The 20,211-nt window shown below is 44.6% G+C and overlaps 4 protein-coding genes and 1 long non-coding RNA gene across 5 annotated transcripts; 1 reads left to right on the top strand and 4 right to left on the bottom strand.

Annotated features, from left to right (window-relative positions):
• Nucleotides 1–235: 235 nt before the first annotated feature.
• LOC120677007 (proline-rich receptor-like protein kinase PERK9) lies at nt 236–4,167 on the bottom strand. Its single transcript, XM_039958347.1, has 9 exons — nt 3,801–4,167; nt 2,515–3,707; nt 2,027–2,410; nt 1,819–1,905; nt 1,656–1,726; nt 1,499–1,575; nt 1,281–1,428; nt 801–962; nt 236–684 (listed from the first exon to the last, which is right to left on the bottom strand). The coding sequence occupies exons 2-9, from the start codon at nt 3,437–3,439 to the stop codon at nt 472–474; spliced, it is 2,067 nt and encodes a 688-aa protein (XP_039814281.1). The 5' UTR covers nt 3,440–3,707; nt 3,801–4,167; the 3' UTR covers nt 236–471.
• Nucleotides 4,168–8,382: 4,215 nt separating this feature from the next.
• LOC120676386 (phosphoenolpyruvate carboxylase 4-like) lies at nt 8,383–9,723 on the bottom strand. Its single transcript, XM_039957649.1, has 2 exons — nt 9,415–9,723; nt 8,383–9,336 (listed from the first exon to the last, which is right to left on the bottom strand). The coding sequence occupies exons 1-2, from the start codon at nt 9,616–9,618 to the stop codon at nt 8,512–8,514; spliced, it is 1,029 nt and encodes a 342-aa protein (XP_039813583.1). The 5' UTR covers nt 9,619–9,723; the 3' UTR covers nt 8,383–8,511.
• An 831-nt stretch (nt 9,724–10,554) lies between these two features.
• Nucleotides 10,555–14,156, top strand: LOC120676387. Its single transcript, XM_039957650.1, has 4 exons — nt 10,555–10,700; nt 13,353–13,563; nt 13,649–13,729; nt 13,812–14,156. Exons 1-4 carry the CDS (start codon nt 10,663–10,665, stop codon nt 14,094–14,096), a joined length of 615 nt encoding a protein of 204 aa, XP_039813584.1. The 5' UTR covers nt 10,555–10,662; the 3' UTR covers nt 14,097–14,156.
• A 1,026-nt stretch (nt 14,157–15,182) lies between these two features.
• LOC120674551 (phosphoenolpyruvate carboxylase 4-like) lies at nt 15,183–17,891 on the bottom strand. Its single transcript, XM_039955716.1, has 6 exons — nt 17,839–17,891; nt 17,255–17,479; nt 16,620–16,745; nt 16,106–16,207; nt 15,857–16,003; nt 15,183–15,287 (listed from the first exon to the last, which is right to left on the bottom strand). The coding sequence occupies exons 2-6, from the start codon at nt 17,354–17,356 to the stop codon at nt 15,183–15,185; spliced, it is 582 nt and encodes a 193-aa protein (XP_039811650.1). The 5' UTR covers nt 17,357–17,479; nt 17,839–17,891.
• A 661-nt stretch (nt 17,892–18,552) lies between these two features.
• Nucleotides 18,553–19,428, bottom strand: LOC120676388. The gene is made up of 3 exons (XR_005675798.1): nt 19,351–19,428; nt 18,818–18,913; nt 18,553–18,688 (listed from the first exon to the last, which is right to left on the bottom strand). It is a non-coding gene; the product is annotated as an uncharacterized LOC120676388 (long non-coding RNA).
• Between the last annotated feature and the right edge of the window lie 783 nt (nt 19,429–20,211).

The following is a 20,211-nucleotide window of genomic DNA, read 5'->3' as shown; positions in this document are numbered from 1 at the left end:
GGTGTTGCGCACGATTCCATGTCCCTGTCAGATCCAGATAGACGAATTCGCCAGGGATTCCAAACAGATTGGATAACCAGGTATAGCCAAGAAGCTGACGCGCACTTCCCCCCCAGATAACAGCCAACTCCAAAAGGCGCGCAGCTGAACAAACCTTGCCCAAAAGCTCGGCTGGATGAATTGTTCCCTGTCCTAAGTCACGATTTCTGAAGCACTGCTGATCACAGGAACACTGTAAATTCTGCAAATTGAACAGAGCAATTCACAAGTGGCCAGTGCAGCAGTTTCTCTTCAGCAGTTAACTAAGCCCTTGCACAAGCAGGCAGGCAGACGTCAGCACAGGATCTATGTTAGTGGTGGATTGGGATGGCAAAAGAATAATCATGATCCACTCGAAGAATCACACTTGGGTAAAAGAGTCCATATGAAATGCCCTAGCTAGTTAGATTTACGAATTGACGGCGACGAGGATTAAAATGGCCTCGAACCAGAAGCGTCAAGACCTCTACTCTGGCTGTCCCAGCTAGACTGGCTGAAATCGGTCGTGAAATCTTGGCTGCCAAACGCCATCCGTTGGAACAGCCTGATCTCCGCCGTGTTCGCGATGTTGAACATCTCGCTCTTGCCTGGCTGGACACCGTTGCTTAGATCGACGTCACTTAGGCTATCAAGAACCCGCACCACCTGAGGAGAAGAGAGTGATAAAGAAATTGTCAGGCTTTGGTTTCACGATATGTGCATGTACTTTCTGCAATCTTATATTGATATCAAGTCGTGCTATACTCTCTTCAATCTTATACCTGACTCATCTTGGGTCTCCTGGATGCTGAATGCCGAATGCAAGCAGCAGCAGCCTCAATCATACGGAACATCTCAACTTCATTGTAGTTCTTATTGAGTCTGGTGTCCACCAGCTCCCCTACATCGCCACTCTCAAGTGCTTGTGTCAGCAATGGCCTAGCCTGCAAATAACTATGATGTCAAGAAATGTTTGATTTTGCAATTTTTTTATTAAAAAAGTGAACCTTCCCTAAGGGGTTACAAAAGCATTATATCAGAATCTGTTCTCAATGGCTGGTCCACAAGGCACTATTTTTCCCCAAGCTGCCTGACTTGATGCATATGGCTGACTACAGTGATAAACTCTCAAATTGGATTGAGCAATTGATGAACAGGTCTACTTGATAATTCAAATACGGAATAACTCAAGATATTCTTAAATTTTCTTTGCCAAGGGGTCGGAAGATCGGAAACCTATTAATGAACACTGTTATGCTTACCCACTCAACAAGGCTCTCATCACCCAATGGCTTTGATGCATCAACAGGCTTTCGACCAGTAATAAGCTCCAAGAGAACAACACCGAAAGAGAATACATCTGATCTTTCGGTCAACTTGCCACTTGACGCATACTCTGGAGCCAGGTACCTAAATGAGAAACAAGCGTCAGAGTATAAAATTTGGATTGTTCTCTTGGGCTTGTCACTATTTCACTTACCCAAAGGTTCCCATCACCCGTGTAGTTACATGCGTACAAGCATCCAGAGCTAACCTTGCAAGACCAAAATCAGCAACCTAGAAAATGGGAACTCATCCATTAGTAACAACACTAGTATTATAAGATGTTTTTGAAGTTTTGTAAAAAGCATTGTTACCTGAGCTTCAAAGTTATTGTCCAGCAAAATATTAGAGGATTTTATATCTCGGTGGATTATTCGTGGATGACCTGCCAAGGAAAAGAATTAGGTAACAAAAGATAACTCTTGTGCAAATTATTAATTATCACAGATATAGGAAAGGAATGAGAAATGTCATTACAATCTTCATGAAGATAGGCTATTCCCCGAGCTGAGCCGGCAGCGATCTTAACCCTAGCTGGCCACTCCAAAACTGGCACGCCGCGTCCTATGATGACAGATCAATATAATTATACTTTAATTTTTTTGAATAAAATTATACTTTAATTTGTTAGGCCAGAAAAGGAACTACAAAACTGCTACTGTATGATAAGAAGCTTGCAACATACCATGAAGATGGTAGTGCAGTGTGTTGTTAGGCACAAAATCGTAGACAAGCAATCTCTGGTCATCTGAAATGCAATACCCTACTAGAGAGACTAGATGCCGATGATGCACGCGACTGATAATCTCCACCTCTGCATGGAACTCACGTTCTCCCTGCCCACCACCTTCTTTCAGTTTCTTAACTGCAACCTCTTTTCCATCAGCTAAGCGCCCCTTGTACACTGACCCAAATCCACCTTCCCCTAGCAGATTCTGAGCTGAGAAACCATTTGTGATCTTATACAATTCCTCATAAGTGAAGAACCGACAGTTGCCCATACTGAACTCTGGCATTGAATCTTTTGATTCAGGACTCCCAGCACTGAAGTTTGTTTTAGCTGAATACCCTGGACAAAAATGAGTTTTACTTGTTCAGTTCATCAGTCAGGTATAAAGACTAATCTTAACTTTCTAGGTGTGCCATTGCTGCAAATGCAATTGGTTAAATTACCTAGCACTTGTGTAGGAGTCGAGGCAGGTGAAGGCATTACAAACCCAGCATGGTAACCATGCACTCTCCTCCGCTTCTTCTTGTACCAAAATGCAGCCCCCACCAAGCTAAGAACAAGAATGGCTGCAAGGACACCAATACCTGCCTTTGCACCAGAACTCATCCCACCACTGCTTCCTGAGGAGCTGCTGCTCTGCGTGGTTGGACTTGCTGATTTGTTGGAGCCCCGGTCCGTGTTGGTTACCGGGCTGACAGGATCAACCGCTGTTGGTGGTGCTGGCACCGACGGTGACGTCCCTGGAGGCGAGGGGCTGGTGGGAGTAGGGATCAATGGATCTCCAGAGGCCGGTGAGGGACTAGTCGGAGAAGGTTTAACAGGAATTCCAGAAGGTGGTGGAGCCAGCGGTGGAGGATCCGGCTGTGTTCCAGGTTTTCTTGGTGGCTGACGATTCTTTGGTGGAGGCGGCTGCACTACTGTCGGCGGAGTTGGGTCAGCCGGTGGGTTGGGCGCTGGCAAATTTGATGGTGGTGGTGATGCAGCCGCAGGGGGGAGTATAGGCGATGCCTTTGGCGGGGCAGCAGGTGTAGGTGGTGGGGGCACTGCAACGGGCGGTGAGGGTGGCGGCACTACGGCTGCTGGGGCTGGTGGCGGAGAGGCAACAACTACCGGCGGTGGCGGCACAGCGGCAGGAGGCGGCGGTGGCAAGGAGGGCGGTGGAGTGAGCTGCGGGGGTGGCGTGGATGCGGGGGGAAGGGGAGGCGGCGCAGCCGGCGAGGAGGGAGGATCGGCCGGGGTAGCATTGGGCTGTGTCACCGGAGCCGGAGAGGCCGGCGTGGGTGTGGTGGTTGCCGGCGATGGGGTTGCTGTGGACGGCGGCAAGGTGGCCCTGATGGTGCCCGGGGAGGGCGACGGCGAGGACGCCATTGGAGCCCAGCAGGCTGGAGCACTACAGTGCCGTCGCTGCTGAGATGCTGCCTTCTTACTTCTTAGTGGAAATGGAAGCGAGAATCATGGCACACGACGCAATTCAAGGGGGATCGAGCTTCCCCCGCGAGAAAATCTCGCGGATTCGCGCAGGAACCAAGCGAAATTCCGCTTCTCTCTCCTGCCGCTGCAAGAACGCGGAGGAGGTGAAATCTCACCTCCACCACTAGAAGAAAAGCTTCTCGCTCAAATCAGCACGCGCGCAGCACTGCATTAACAAACAGAGGCAGCCTCTCTTCAGCACCAAAAGCAGACGCACAAAAAGAATTCAAATCCTCCAGAAACTGAGCCAAGATCCCACCTTTCTCACGGATGCGGCGAAGAGAACGTAGCGAATCAAGACTGGAATTTCGAGAGAGAAAACAGAATCTTGAAGAAGCAGGGACCAAAAATTAGGCTTCTAGGCGGAGGCGGACGCGGTGGTTCTGTCAGATCCAGCAGTGACGCGGTAGCATTGAAGGCGAGGCGGAGGTAACCGCAAGAACAGTGAGGCGAGCAAGCGAACAAGACGAGAAGGACCTCTCTCCCTTCGCTTCTTTCTCCTTTTTCCTCTCTCTCTCTCTCTCTCTCGACCCCCCGAAATCCAACGCATGTGACTCTGTACCTTTGCAGAAATCTCTCCTTGCTGCCACTCACCACCCTGCCTGATGCGAATGAATTCCAATTTCCAGTCGTCTCTTCTAGAGAAGAGATATGTATCGTGCACTGTCAGTGTGTCACTGCTGCCATGGTTCATGGTTGGGTTGGAAAAGGACTGCCCTCTTTTCAACTTTGACCCCTGAATGTTTTGAGATTTAACATAACTCCTTCCAATAGTGACCTGTGACATGTTTAGCCAGGTCTTGTTGGGCTTTGGCGTTGCTTGATCTCCCTGAATTCCCTAGTTGACGCACCTCTTCCTATTTCAGATAAATCAGGATTCCTGCCATATAAATTGCATCAAGAGGAAATTTTTGTTAAGGAAGTGTTACTAGTTCACTGCTACTAGTAAAAATTTGATGCCAGTATGAATGAACAAGGAGCTCTCTTGTTTGAACAACGGAGGTGAGTAGTGACACTGACACTCGGGTCTCTGACAGGTCAAAGGAAACGATAATAAAGCAGGTGAATGTTGTCCACCATCTTACAAGCTCTGTTCAATCCGCATGGATTAACTTAAATGAATTTCACATGGTCGTCCCCTCGTTCCTCCTAGTATAGTTAGTTAACTTATCCAGAGTTCCAGATCAATGGAGCAGTTACAAAGGGCCTCTAGCCTAGTGGTTAGAGGAACCTGGCGGCACCCCTCAGGTCCTGGGTTTGACTCCCCGTGGGAGCGAATTTCAGACTGAGGGTAAAAAAATTCCCTCGCTGGCCCCGGTGCCAAAGCACTGTGTGTGGACGGCCCAGGTTCCCATGGGTAACGGCCCCGGTGTCAGGGCGGGGCTAGGGTTCGGAGATTTTCTCGGTTGGGGAAGCCGAGGCTTCTTCTGAAAGTCAATACCGGTGGGGCGGTCTTTCCCCACCCGGCCGAGTTTTTTTATTTACAAAAAAATACACTGGTACACTAAAGGTTTGTTATGAAAATGATTTGTCTGCCTCATTGACTTATAATCACTTAGCACTTCACTGTATCCGCTCTGTCCGTTTGGCTTGTCAGCCAACCAGCCAGCAGTACTGTTTTTTCATACTAAATCACCACTAGCCAGTCAGCAGGACTGTTCTCTCATAGCAAATGAGCACTAGCCACTAGCCACAGCCAAGCGAACACAGCGGCTCGCGTGATCTGCGTCCTGTTGAACCACATTTGAGTTGGGGAAGCAAGATGCATAATTGTAAAATACGAGTTGCACGAAAGATAGTAACATGATACTAGTAAATCTCATTGCTTGAAGTTGACCCGTTCAAACTTAAACGTCTCTAGGTTGAATCGTTCAAATGGATCTGCAGGTACTCCATGCATGCCTGCATGTATAGGGTTTCTTAAAGTAAACATCTCCAGAATGTTATTGGAAATATTTTTTCTAGTAACGGGCGCAGTTGACGTAAACAGCAGCCGTTATTGAAAACTGGTTTTTTAACAACACGCGTGGATGATGTCAGCGTCGGCCGTTACTATTGTGTCGCCTCCATTTTTAAAAGCTCTCATTGCGCTGATGTCATGTCCGCCCGTTACTGAAGTGTGCACAGTAATAACATGCGGTCTTGTGACATCATCATCCACCCACTGCAATAACGCTTGCTACAGTGCCCGTTATTAATGGAAAAATGACGGTGTTATTGCAGGAGACGTGTAGTAGTGATGCCTGCATGTATAGGGTTTCTTAAAGTTGACTCAAAAGTCAAGCCACCTGCAAGCTGATGAAATGGAGCGCAAATATATTAAATCACTTTTGACACAATCCCAATGTTTTGTTTAATTTTTTGATATAAAGTAACATATTGAAATTGATCTTATGGCCACAGCTAACAAAACACGCATTTGTAGAGCACCTTTTCACGATATTTTTTTTGTCTTTTTATCAAAAACTAGTGGAGATGTGGCACGTATTTAGTTTTCCTTCCATCAAGCAGCTATGTCATTTATTTTTCTTCCAAAAATAATGCATGTCTTTTTTTTCCTTCCATAAATAATGATATCAATTATTATTCTTCCAAAAAAATAATAACGTGAATTATATGTGAATGCATGTGTAAAGGATAGTAAAGTTTGTGCCAAAGTAAAGTACTACACGGGGTACAAGAGGTGAGTATAGGAAATTGCTGGTGTAAAAAATATTATAATTTTGATGGAAAACACTGACAAAACTAATCTCCCCTCCCTTTTATCAAATCTTTTGGGCCTCCGTGAGAGAGGTAAGATGGGCCCAATTTTGATGTGAAAGATTTTCAATTATTTCAACGTTTTATAGAGAATACCCAAGATTTATGAACCGTACAATAACACGTTGTCGTTTTAGCTTAAGGTTAACCAAACCTCCGAGGCAAGCAAGCCAGCTCATGGCGCTCAGTGAGTGACGCACCGTCACTGTATTCCCGTTTACCTAATGCTTCACTAAAGTATCGCTCTTTTCCGTCCACATGTGACTGATTGAACCCCATTTTTCAGCATCTTTCGTTTTCCATGCAACCTCGCAGATGGACGTACAACTAGTGTCCACATTGCTCCAACAAACAGCTCTAAAATTGCTGATGCGATATTAGGCAGATGCCGAGCCTCCTAATCGCCTAATTGTACGGAGCTAAAAGAAAAGCCTTAAAAAAAGATAAGGAAATAACAATAATACTAGTTTGTTAAGGCTGTCTATGATACATGGGCATTTTTTTCTTCCCCACACCCGAATTTTTTTACGATCTAAGAATAGATCTTCTCCCTTGCATTGTTCATCTCCGGCCTTTTTCTTCCTCCCGCGCTAGCTACTCCTTCCCCTCCCAACACCACCTTGGCCGTCATCACCTCCTTCCCGGCCTAACCCAACAACCAGCCACTTCCACTGCCTGGCCAGCGGTGCCACCGCCTCCACGCCCGTCACCTCTACCGGACCGGCCTATCACCCTGACCTAAGGTTCATAATGGAGAAGCTCGTCCTCCAACCTCTAAATCTTAACCCCCAACCCGGGACCCTAAATCTCATCGGAGAACTCACCAAAGATGGAGAATAAGGCAAGAGGAGAAGAAAGTCTCGGGTTGGTGACAGAAGAAGAAGAAACAAAATTCGAGTGCGAGAGGCAAAGGAAATGCTCAAGTATAGCTTTCCCGTTAAAATGGTCGAGTAGAGTTACAGTTGGGTGCTTAGGCAAAAAAAAAAGGTAGTTTATGTTTCCACGTCATATGATTTGGTGCCGAGGGAAATGAAGGATGGGATATTTAATCATGACAATTGTCAGTTGGATCAGTTTATAGAGTTACATGTCAAGCACTAGGGACCAAATTTCTCAGAATAAGCACACTTGTATCGAATTTCAGACAGACTACTTGGTTTGAATCATGCGGAACCAGAAAAGTAGCACGGTAAAAGTTTTAAAATTTATCTTTGATTATCTAAGGGCTGGACTCTATAAGGACCGGCTCTAATCTTATATAGTCCTTGAATTGTGAAGGGACTATTAATGCCATAGCCCATTACCACCTCTAAGCACCGGTCTGCATTTATTTTTCGTGCATACCACTTCTAAAAATGCACTCTTTGATAATGGTGACACTCAATCGCACAAGTGATCATTAAGGTTTGAGGGGGTTGGAGGTGTCACCATTTTGGAAGGTAAAGCGTCGTTGGCCCGTTGCAAACTCCTTGTTCAATCCGTATAAACTTTTTTATGAGTTTTAGTATTGTAGCACTTTCATTATTATTATTTGACAATTAATATCTAATCATGAATTAATTAGACTTAAAAATTCATCTCATCGTTTATAGTTAAACTGTATAATTAGTTATTTTTTAATTGTATTTAATGTTCCATGCATGGATAGATACCGTATTAAGTTTTTTTTTGGAACTACACATGACTAAAAAAACAATGTAGTAGACCAGCAGCGTATAAACAACTCATCGAAATCAATTCAAGTATTTAAAATTCGATGTTTGTATTGATGAGATGACCCGGTCAATCTGCGCGAGATTTTAGGGCACGCGACGCGGCCTGCCGCCGTGCACCGACGACAGCTGTGCGGGCGGTCGATCTCCCCGGAATCCAGGGCTCACGTTACCGCGTCGCCGTCGGCGGCGGTGGCCCACGAGATTTCTCGCCTGGGCTCTTCGCAATCAACCCAACAGGCCCACCATCGTGTCGGCGCGCGCATCAATAACTCACAACTCCCTCGCCACGCGCATCGACGCATCCGCGCATGGATGAAGAATTGACTGCATATATTCTAATGAATTGAAGACCTCACTGTAGATCCGTCCGGATGAACAACAAAAATTTAAATTTGGCTTCGGTCCATTATCAATTCTAACAAAACTGAAGCTGTGATCCTCGATCCAGGAAAGCTTACACGCGGCCAAACAACAAGAAGAAGGTGGCGTCAGCGGTCAGCCGGTGTTGCGCATGCCGGCGGCGATGCCGTTGATGGTGATGAGCAGCGCGTCGCGGAGCCTGCGGTTGTCGTCGTCGCGGCGGAGCCTGCGGAGCACCTCCACCTGCAGCATGTTGATGGGGTTGAGGTACGCGAGGCGGCTCTCGATCAGCCGCCGCAGGCTCCGGTTGTGCGCCGTCAGCTTGCTGTGCCCGCTCACCTCCAGCACGCACCGCTCCGTGCGCGCCAGCTCCCGCCGCAGCTCGCCACCCACCGCGCGCCACTCCCGCGCCACCAGCATCTCCTCGTAGTGCGCCGCCATGGGCGCGTCCGCCTTCGCCGTCACCATCTCGATCAGGTCCAGCGTGCTCTGGAAGAAGGGCCACTCCGCGTACATGGCGCGGAGCTCCCCGCCGTGGCCCCGGTCCAGCGCGTCCTGCAGCCCCGCCCCGACGCCTAGCCACGCCGGCAGCACCAGCCGCGTCTGCGTCCACGCGAAAACCCACGGGATGGCGCGCAGGCTCGAGATGCACCCCGCCGGCTTGCGCTTCGCCGGCCGGCTGCCGATGTTGAGGAACCCCAGCTCCGCCTGCGGCGTCGCCTCCTGGAAGTAGGTGATGAACTCCGGGTCCTCGTACACCGTGCGCCGGTAGTGCGCGCAGCTCACGCCGGAGATCTCCTCCATCAGGTGCCGCCACTTGGGGTCGCGCGGCGGCTGCGGCGGCCGCAGCGTCGCCAGCAGCACCGCCGTCGTGTAGATCTCCAGCTGCCGGACGGCGGTCTGCGGCAGGCCGAACTTGGCCTGCACCATCGCGCCTTGCTCCGTCGACCGGAGCGTGCCCTGATATTTAGGCCATGTTTTTCCAATTCGTCAGGGACACGAGAACGCATGCGAAAGCTTGGTGCTCGGGCCACTCACCATTACTGAGCTGGGCGGCTGCGACTGGATGGCCAGGTACGTCGGCCCGCCGCCGCGGCCGATGCTGCCACCACGGCCGTGGAAGAGCGTCACCTTGATCCCGAACTCGTTGCACGCGGCGACCACGTCTTCCTGAGCCTTGTACAGCTCCCATGCGGCCGTGAAGCGCCTGGCGTCCTTGCCGGAGTCTGAGTAGCCCACCATGACCTGCAATCACCGACAAGTTCAGAAGTTTCAGACAAAAAAGAGTAAATTGCATCTGTAGTACAACAACTATGCAAGTGCGTGCAAATTAGTTCAAGAACTAGTAAACTGATCAATCCACTACAAGAACTTGACACTTTGGTGCGCATACGGTCCAAATCCCGCCACGTCACGTATTTGTCCGCAGTGGATGATGAGGTGGCAGGGTGGGATCAGCTTGGCTCGCGGAAACATTGGCTCGGCACGACTCAGCCCGGCTTGATAGACATCGTGCAACAAAGGGATCCCACGTAGGGTTTGCGGCAACAAAAATATGGTTTCACGTCGGAACTTGCCGCAGCCGCCGGCGATCCGAACTCGCCGCTGCCGCTGGTGATCGGCACTCGCCACTGCCGCCGGTGATCGAGATCGAGTTGCCGCTGCCGCCGGTGATGGAGCCTCATCGTAGACAACCCAACGCTAGTCCTCCTTCATACAGTTAGTTGCCCCCTAATCTTAACCCAACTATTTTGTTCTTGCGATTTGTTCACCTGACTCCTATGTGTTATCGAAGTTGGAATGGAAACACTGTTCTTTTTTTGTCTGCATAAAAACCTTTGCCCTATTAGCTTGTAGCATGTGCGAGCAGTGCATGTGAAACACTCAACCGTGAGTTGTTTCAGATCATAAAAAAATGAAATCACTTTGATAGTGCTTTGTGCTAAATACTTTCTTGACTAAGGTATTTTCCAATGCAGATGTAAATGATACATTATAAAGGATTTTTCTGTGGACTTGGCAAGAAAAGGATATATATGGACAACAAGATAGATTGGTTTGATTTTTGTAATACTGATACATGGTCCCTATTGTATGTTGATGATTTCTTGGGGATTCTAGAATGCAATAATTCTGCATCTACAAGAGTTTATTGGTGTGAACCAGGGAAGTCAGTGGGAGATGGATTGAGAAGTTTGAGGGGTGATGCCGATATCATTGCAATGTCAAATGTGGCTTCTACTTGTAAGAACATTATGCTGTATGTCGACCATTTAAATTTCCTTGATGGCATTTTTCACAATGGAACACAACAACTCCAACAAGTGGAACATACTAGCCCTGAGAGGAAGTCTAGTCGTCTTGAGGTGACAAGAATGAGTTCTCAGGAAGGTATTGAGACAGAAGAAGGTGAGCAGGACTTAGGTGCAAATGAAGATTCAGAAGGGGATTCTGACTTTTAACGACAGTGACTACGAGCTCAACATCGATGATGATGACTTATTTGGTCAAAATGTGGATGATATTTTAACAGATGAAGAGGCTAAAACTAAAGGGAAGGATGTTTGCAGTGACAATGAGTTAGAGGAAGATAATGGCGAAGATGGCGTGGGGGGTTCAGATATCAGTTTGCTCAGGAAAGATGCTGATGCAAGTCCAGTGAAGTTTAATTTCAAAACTTTCAGGGCAGATGTTGACATGGTAGCACCAGTGTTTAAGTTGGGAATGGTATTTGCAAATGTTGAGGAGTTAAGGAAAGCAATCAATGCATATAGCGTTAGGGAAAGGAGACATCTCCGGAAGGACAGAAATGAGAAAGGTAGGCTAGAGGTGTATTGCCAAGGTGATTGTCCATGGAAGCTTAAGGCAGCTACTGACAGCAGGAGCAAGAGCATGCTCATCAAGGAGTGATTTCCCTAAATGTGATTTGCTACTAAACAATAATTGTGAGATCTTTAACAAGTAAGTTACCTCATACCCCAAGTCATTAATTATTGCACATTGTTACTTCATAGCTTCTTCTAACATCATTTTTCGTATTCCCTTAGGTATATACTAGATGCTAGGGAGATGCCTATACTCTCAATGTTTGAGAAAATCAGGTGTCAAATCACAAATAGAATTTATACAAAGCAACAGGAAGCTACAGGTAAGTGGACTGGCACTATATGTCCCAAGGTGAAGAAGAAGCTTGATAGACATATAGAGATAGCAGCATCTTGTATGGTATATCCTGCAGGAGGAGGGATTTTTTCAGTCAATGACAAATATGGGACTAACATTGTGGACATAAATGTGAGGTCCTGTGACTGTAGGAGATGGCAGCTAACATGTATACCTTGCTGCCATGCCATTGCATGTTTCAGGCATGACGATATCAAGCCAGAAACAATGGTGCATGAGTGCTATTCAATTGCAACATACATGGAGGCATATGGCTATAACATATGGCCCGTGAGAGACAAAATACAATGGGAAAAAATGAATGATATATATGGACAACAAGATAGATTGGTTTGATTTTTGTAATACTGATACATGGTCCCTATTGTATGTTGATGATTTCTTGGGGATTCTAGAATGCAATAATTCTGCATCTACAAGAGTTTATTTGTGTGAACCAGGGAAGTCAGTGGGAGATGGATTGAGAAGTTTGAGGGGTGATGCCGATATCATTGCAATGTCAAATTTGGCTTCTACTTGTAAGAACATTATGCTGTATGTCGACCATTTAAATTTCCTTAATGGCATTTTTCACAATGGAACACAATAACTCCAACAAGTGGAACATACTAGCCCTGAGAGGAAGTCTAGTCGTCTTGAGGTGACAAGAATGGGTTTTCAGGAAGGTATTGAGACAGAAGAAGGTGAGCAGGACTTAGGTGCAAATGAAGATTCAGAAGGGGATTCTGACTTTTATTGACAGTGACTACGAGCTCAACATCGATGATGATGACTTATTTGGTCAAAATGTGGATGATATTTTAACAGATGAAGAGGCTAAAACTAAAGGGAATGATGTTTGCAGTGACAATGAGTTAGAGGAAGACAATGGCGAAGATGGCGTGGGGGGTTCAGATATCAGTTTGCTCAGGAAAGATGCTGATGCAAGTCCAGTGAAGTTTAATTTCAAAACTTTCAGGGCAGATGTTGACATGGTAGCACCAGTGTTTAAGTTGGGAATGGTATTTGCAAATGTTGAGGAGTTAAGGAAAGCAATCAATGCATATAGCGTTAGGGAAAGGAGACATCTCCGGAAGGACAGAAATGAGAAAGGTAGGCTAGAGGTGTATTGCCAAGGTGATTGTCCATGGAAGCTTAAGGCAGCTACTGACAGTAGGAGCAAGAGCATGCTCATCAAGGAGTGATTTCCCTAAATGTGATTTGCTACTAAACAATAATTGTGAGATCTTTAACAAGTAAGTTACCTCATACCCCAAGTCATTAATTATTGCACATTGTTACTTCATAGCTTCTTCTAACATCATTTTTTGTATTCCCTTAGGTATATACTAGATGCTAGGGAGATGCCTATACTCTCAATGTTTGAGAAAATCAGGTGTCAAATCACAAATAGAATTTATACAAAGCAACAGGAAGCTACAGGTAAGTGGACTGGCACTATATGTCCCAAGGTGAAGAAGAAGCTTGATAGACATATAGAGATAGCAGCATCTTGTATGGTATATCCTGCAGGAGGAGGGATTTTTTCAGTCAATGACAAATATGGGACTAACATTGTGGACATAAATGTGAGGTCCTGTGACTGTAGGAGATGGCAGCTAACAGGTATACCTTGCTGCCATGCCATTGCATGTTTCAGGCATGACGATATCAAGCCAGAAACAATGGTGCATGAGTGCTATTCAATTGCAACATACATGGAGGCATATGGCTATAACATATGGCCTGTGAGAGACAAAATACAATGGGAAAAAAATGAATGGGGTCGATGTGCAGCCACCTATCTATGAAAAGAAGGTAGGGAGGCCTGCAAAGAATAGAAAGAAAAATCCAATTGAATTAGAAGGTGGCACCAAACTTAGCAAGCACGGAGTGACAATGCATTGCAGTGCTTGTGGATCATCCACACACAATAAGAGAACATGCCACAAATATCCAGATAAGAGAAATATGCCTAATCCAGAAGAAGAATTGGAAGAATATGATGACCCAAGCATACTAGAGGTGCATGCTGTTTAATTTGTTTACATTTGACAGAAGATTTTCATTTTCTATGCCAATCATAATATCGATGTCTTTATTTTTTCAGAAGATTATGCCAGCTAGACTGAACAATGAACTAGATCCGAGTGAAAATGCCGACACTGTGGTGTTTAATCTTCTACGTCAGGTATAGCAATCTAGTTATTTTTACAACATTATTTGACATTAGTTAATTCCAAGGTATATTAAACTTTGTCAATACTATGTAGGAAAACATAGCACGGTCAGCAATGCAGCCACGGGGTCCGTTGCCGGATGAAAATATGTTTGTAGCTTTGGAAAGGGATAACCTACCTCCACAAAGGCTTACTACAGCAATGAATATAGGTAGAGGCCGAGCTACAAGTACAAGGTCAAGAAAAAGAAAGGCAAAGACTACAACAGATGATGAACATCCTGCAGAATGCAGTGGTACTGCAAGGGTAAGAGGAAGGTCAGGAGTACGTACTGGCAGAAAAGGAGCCAGGGGAGGAGGACGTGGTAGGAGCACATGATTCAAGAGTAGCTTTTTTAGTTCATTCATCAGATATAAAATACATTATCTTGGTTGTTAAATTTAGTGCATTCTGTATTGCACACATTTTATATTTATGAACACAAATAGTTTGGAACGTTGCGTTTCAATTCAAGAGTTGCACAAGTGTCATATATAATTTATCACTCAAATGGTCAAGAAGTTCACTCGTTCAGAGCCCGTGTTTCCGATGAGTTGAGCCAAGTCAAGCCGAGCTGATCCCACCCAAGCCGAGCTGATCCCACCCTGCCACCTCATCGTCCACTGTGGACAAATACGTGACGTGGCGGGATTTGGACCGTATGCGCACCAAAGTGTCAAGTTCTTGTATTGGATTGATCAGTTTACTAGTTCTTGGACTAATTTGCACGCACTTGCATAGTTGTTGTACTACATATGCAATTTACTCGACAAAAAATCGGAATGTTCCACTTGCTAGCATTCCATTTCTTGTGTAACCTACCTCCTGGTGGCCGTTGTGGTTCTTGATGATATGCTCCCTGTACCAGTCGATGGATAGCAGCTTCCTGATGGCTGAGCCGGCTTCTCGCAAATCTTTCACGGTCTCGAACAAGGGAGCAACACTTAACCTGTTCACCAAGGAACAATCGCAGAGTAATCAACAAAAGATCGCTGTATATAAGATGATGGCCTTGGCAAGTCAACATTAAATCTCTAGAATGCACAAATTCGCATGGAAATCAATCAAGATCATCATGCTTACGTTCCACCAGGGCATGGCCTTCCTAGGTCCCCGCTAACTGTAAGCCTTGCATCCTTCTGCAACAGCTCAACAGCGAGGACAATCACTTGCCTGCAAGGGAAAGTGTAAATGAATGCTAAGTTAAACCATGATTGAACGCCGATCATTCTAAGCAGTGCAAACTGCTGGACACGTATGATGGGTCCTGGTCTAAGGCACGTTAAATAAGCATGGCATGATCGCAATGTACTGGAATTTTACTCCACTAGATGAGTGCAGGAATGATCAGCGAAGTAGAAAACATTGACTGCACACTTTTCAGACTTTATTTTTCTATTCTTGCATTGTAGAGATGGTGTCTCTTCATACATTTGAGGCCATGGAGATCACATATGCTCCAAGTGAGTCGCTCCCTAATTCTGCAGCAACTTTGAAGGTGTCCAGAACTTCTTTCACATCAGCAGCAACCTGTACAAAAGAAAATAGATGCAAATGTAGGTGAATTACTATAGACTTTCTCCCTCTTCTTCTTCTTTAACGAGCATGCAGTTTAGATAGACATAAACTTGTGATACCAAAATTGAAAACAATGGATATTTATATTTAAATCCATTATTGTTGTATCCAGGGATGTTAGTTCTGGTGGTATAATGTCACCAAACACTTCACACAGAACACTGCCTCTCCGTTGTCAGTTTAGCAGAGCAGTAACAGATTAGCCATTTCGGCACTGGGTCACCGTTAAATCAATCTCCGCAGGAGTAACTTCACAAGGAACCTACCCAATATGGGGGTAGCTTATTTCCAACGGGAGCTGATAGCTTCGATCAGTTTTATAGTCTCTCATCTTCAGAATGATATTCTAACATGATGTTGCAACATTACAATAATGTGGAACTCAATTAAAATGTCTTCAAATCATTAGTAAAAAACATCAAGCAGCAAATAAAATGAAGAACTGAAGCAGTTTTATTTTGTAATAACATCTAAGTATTTCATCTATAGGATTCGACAAGGTTATGCAAGGACGTACTAACCTCTATGTTTGGAGGAACAAGAGGACGCTTCCCTTTCAGCTCTCTAGTCAAGAAATCCAACTTCTTTTCTTCATCCCACTCACTATAAACACCAAGATCCAAGTAAGATGTGACGGCATCAAGTGCTTCTGTGTGTCGACCAGATTCCTGCAGCAACGAACAACTTTGCCTAAGCTTTTATGAAATTGCCAATAGGAAAGGAAAATAAGAAGCTGGGCAAGCAATAGCACCCGTTTTCATTATATGTACCTGGCGCACATCGAGCTTCATTAGCACCATACCAAAGGTTGCAACCCTTCGTATCAAATCTGCTAACCGGCCATCAGCAAGCACACTAGATCCACATGATTCCTGCTTCACAGAGTAGTGGCAGGTTTGAGCACTAGTCAATACAAGAGCATTCTTATATTAAGAGTAAGGATTCTTTAGCTACCAGCCTACCATTGCTGTTTCTGACAACTCAAGTCTTATTTTATCAGTTTAACTGCAGATACGTTTTCTATTTTTACTGAAATAAAAACTTGTCTTTCTTATTTCCATCCTCTCCATACATTTAATAAAAGCTGTCATGTGTATAGTTTTTGTAAGAAAAACTGTTGGTGGTTATTCAGGAAAAAATTAGCATGGACACAAGAGACTTTGAAAGACATTGTTAAGAATATCTGCGCAATTTTTCCAGCATGGATACTTGTGACTGTAATTTTAAGTAGCATCACATGACTAATCCGGCATTCTGCGACCGCAGTTATTCAAGAGGACAAACCAGTGATTGATGGCACAAGAGCAAGGGCTCCAAAAGTTGATCTGATGTTTCACAATATTCTTCAGTGTCATAATCGCACGGTAAATCCTCAAGAAGATGTTCGAGTCTCCTACGTGTCTTCACCAGCTGACCACAGAAATTACGATCAGAACAGTCAACAAAAAACATGTAAAATATACCAATTTGGTCCTATATGTATACCTAGCATCATTGGTTTGGTTTAGTCTTAAATTGCCCCCTTTGTATCAATTTTTTTTCGAACACGGTTGAGAGCTGCACATCTTTGTATTAAGAGAGGAAAAAGAGTGGTCCAATTATAATTCTCAGCACCACACCTTGGACCAGAGTGAGGGCTGTAGTGGTCTCAAAAGAAAATATTACAGAAAAAAAAAACACGGCGTAGGACCTGACCACAAAACACCCCATCTATTAAGCCTGAGCGAGCGCCCTTGTATCAAATTTGAGTATAAAGCACTCTATTTGCCAAATATTAGTTTATACTTTTTATGGTACAGCAAATTTTCAAGAAAAACATAAGATCTGTCTGATAAAATGATAAATAAAAAGTCCTTATATTCATCCTATATTTTTTTAATGGGTTCATCCTATAAATGAAAAAAAAAAACGATTCTGACCTTTTCTTTCACATTACCAAGGACAACCCTGTAAGGAGTAATTCCTGGTTTGTCTGATATGCTTGGCTCAAGTAGCTTCCGGAAGCTACTTGATCGACCCATATGAAATTCTTTGAACAACTTCCTCAGTTGACCGCCACTTGCATTTCTACCTAGCTGTGATTGACGCCCAGTAGGAGATGACAATGGACTGTCTTCAAATTTTTCTGGCACATTAAGAGCTCCCTGGAAAACATGGGCCATGAACTAAACTTTTATTGTATGAAAACAAATTTAGAGTTGCGTTAAATATATCTGGACGGCAAGTGCTTGCTGCCTTGCTAGAAGAAAAAAAACTTGATAAAACAGTTGCCAGAACATATTTTTCTATCTGGTGAGGTTTTCATATCTAATACGTAAATACTAAATTATGTGAGACTAGGCAGCAACCTGTGCTAATGTGAATGCCTATTTCAACATATGTATCAGCATAAAGTTTGATGGATAGCTAACTTTGTTTTTAAAGAAAATGGATAGCTAACTATTGCTCAATGAACTTCACATAAAGAACATTTTCAGAAGTCACAAAATTGACGTGTTCTTACTGGACGACTTCGGTTCCTTGGAAGATTTATGATCCTGAATTGGGATTCACCATCACTGCATTCTGCATCAAAGGACAATTGCTCAAGGTTAGAAGTTGATGCAGAGATATATAAATGCAATAGTAAATGCTATGCAAAATGTATGTGGTGGAGAAAACCCGGGTGGTATTAGAAATGATGCATGATGTTAAATCCTAGCCTGTTACACAGGAGGTTTGTTAAATAATGGTGAATGGTGATATAATGGAATGTTATAAATAATTTGTCAAATTTGTCCACTTTATGCACATAAACATAAAGTTATCTGGTCCAAACAGAGAAATCTACCTGTACAAGAAGGAAGATCAGCACCAGAAGGAAGTTGTGCTGGTAGCGCCAAGCCGCCAAGGTATGTAGTTTTGCGTTGTTTTGAGGTACTGTTTGGTTCCAGGTGTTGGCCTTTAGGTCCTCGGATGCTGACTCTGTAGAATTCACTCGAAAATATCGAAACAAATTATCCAATGAACTTTCTGTGAGACAACACCGCATGTATGGAATGTGCTGCAAAAGCTCAAGCTCATTTTTACCCCACATATATGTGTTACCATCATAAACTAGTAACAAACTAACAATCTAATACTTGTATTGGCTGATGACAAGTAGCCAACTTCTAGCGGAACTATATCTACTCTAGATTTGATAATCAAGTAGAGAACCCATGAAACTGACCTTTGAGCAAAATTTCATTAGCCAAGTTTGCAACCTTTTCACTGCATCTCTTGACGGATAGCTCAAAGCTGAGATTCTCTAATTCCCTGATGTATAAGTCAATTGCCATCCACCGGGACAACAACGAAACATCCCTAGTCACCTGTACCATAGAAATGACAAATTGTTTCAGTATTTCTGATTGTATCAAAACTCAGAGAAGTGATGACTCCATCAAACCATTACAATAGTACAAGATTAGTGAAAATGCATCAAGTCACTGATATCTTACTTTTGCTGTAACATTAGGATTCCCGTCCCGGTCACCACCCATCCAAGAACCAAACTTGATTGGTGTGGAGGTTAGCGGAAGTGTCCTTCCAGTGTGCTATGTGGAAAGTATGAAGAGGAAAGATTTAAATTTTCTTTTGGTGAACCAAATAGATGTTAAATCCAATAATGGCAATAATTGCATGTACCTTGCCTAAGGTTGTTAGCCCGAGTGGTGCGAAGCAACCGGCGGCACTCCACAGGTGGGGGGTTCGAACCCCCACCGGGGCGAATTTCCCCGCCTATGGGAAAAAACCCCCTCGCTGTGCTCTGATAGCTTGGGCTGTGTAATCAGCCTGGCCTGGCCTGGTGTCACGGTTTCCCCGCCCAGTGGGTAACGGTCCCGACCCGGGTAACGGTTACAGGAAATGGCACCAGACCTAAGGTCAAAAAGAGCCGGGGTTGGGGGGGTTTCTCGGCCTGCGTTAGAAGGCCTCCTTCTTATAAGAATGCTCGGGGGGCGGCTAGCCCCTCGCAGGTCGAGTTTGCATGTACCTTCTTTAGAGAACTGCTGACACGGCAAAGATAGTGTGGTACCGCTTTCCAAAGAGATTGCTCCACTACATGAAGACCTGCAATGTCAGTAAAAATAATTACAAAATATAAATAAACAGCATGAGTGACAAATCAGAGCAGAATGCCTAATTTTCGTACCAGCCCTTGCTTCATCAACTGGTGTAGGTTTATGGCGCCTCAATTCATCTGTCTGCCATATTGCTGTGATTTCCCTTACCTACATATCAAAGTTCTGGGGTTTAGAATAGATAAGAAAAGAGAAGAGTAAAAGAACTACTGTGCAAATTCTCTTAGTTCTGATTTATACCAGATCCTCAATCAGCATTTCTTTATCCTCATGGCTAAGATCAGGGCATGCATTGAACTCCAAAAGATGCTACAACACAGCTCCATCAGTAAGTGACAGCCAATGTAGTAAGATTTTATTTTTTAAAAAGATAAACGAGCATAATTAGTGTTTATATTGTTATGGCAAGTGGGCCGGCCACAGGTCTAGGCCCACAAGTACAGCACGTGAACAGTACCCGCGGTACTGTAGCACCGCCATAGGTTAGGGTTTAGGATGAGTCTAAAGATTAGATTACTTAAGAGTCAAGTTTGTTAGGCGCCATGTCTATAAAAGGCTGCTATGAATCCTAGGGTTAGAAAAGCAGAAAATAGATCAAAGAAGCAGCTCAGAGCCTCCAGAGGGAGGGCGAGTTAGCCGATCTATCCTGCTGTTCTAGTATCGATAATCAGCCCACATCATTTGGTATCAAGAGCCTTCGTTCCCGCGACCACCAAATCCCACCCAATCCCATCCATCGATCATTTCCCTTGCGCCCAGATTGGATCGATTTC

Source organism: Panicum virgatum, chromosome 5N (assembly GCF_016808335.1).
Source record: "Panicum virgatum strain AP13 chromosome 5N, P.virgatum_v5, whole genome shotgun sequence".
Taxonomy (NCBI): domain Eukaryota; kingdom Viridiplantae; phylum Streptophyta; class Magnoliopsida; order Poales; family Poaceae; genus Panicum; species Panicum virgatum.
This window is presented reverse-complemented; position numbering and strand designations above follow the sequence as displayed.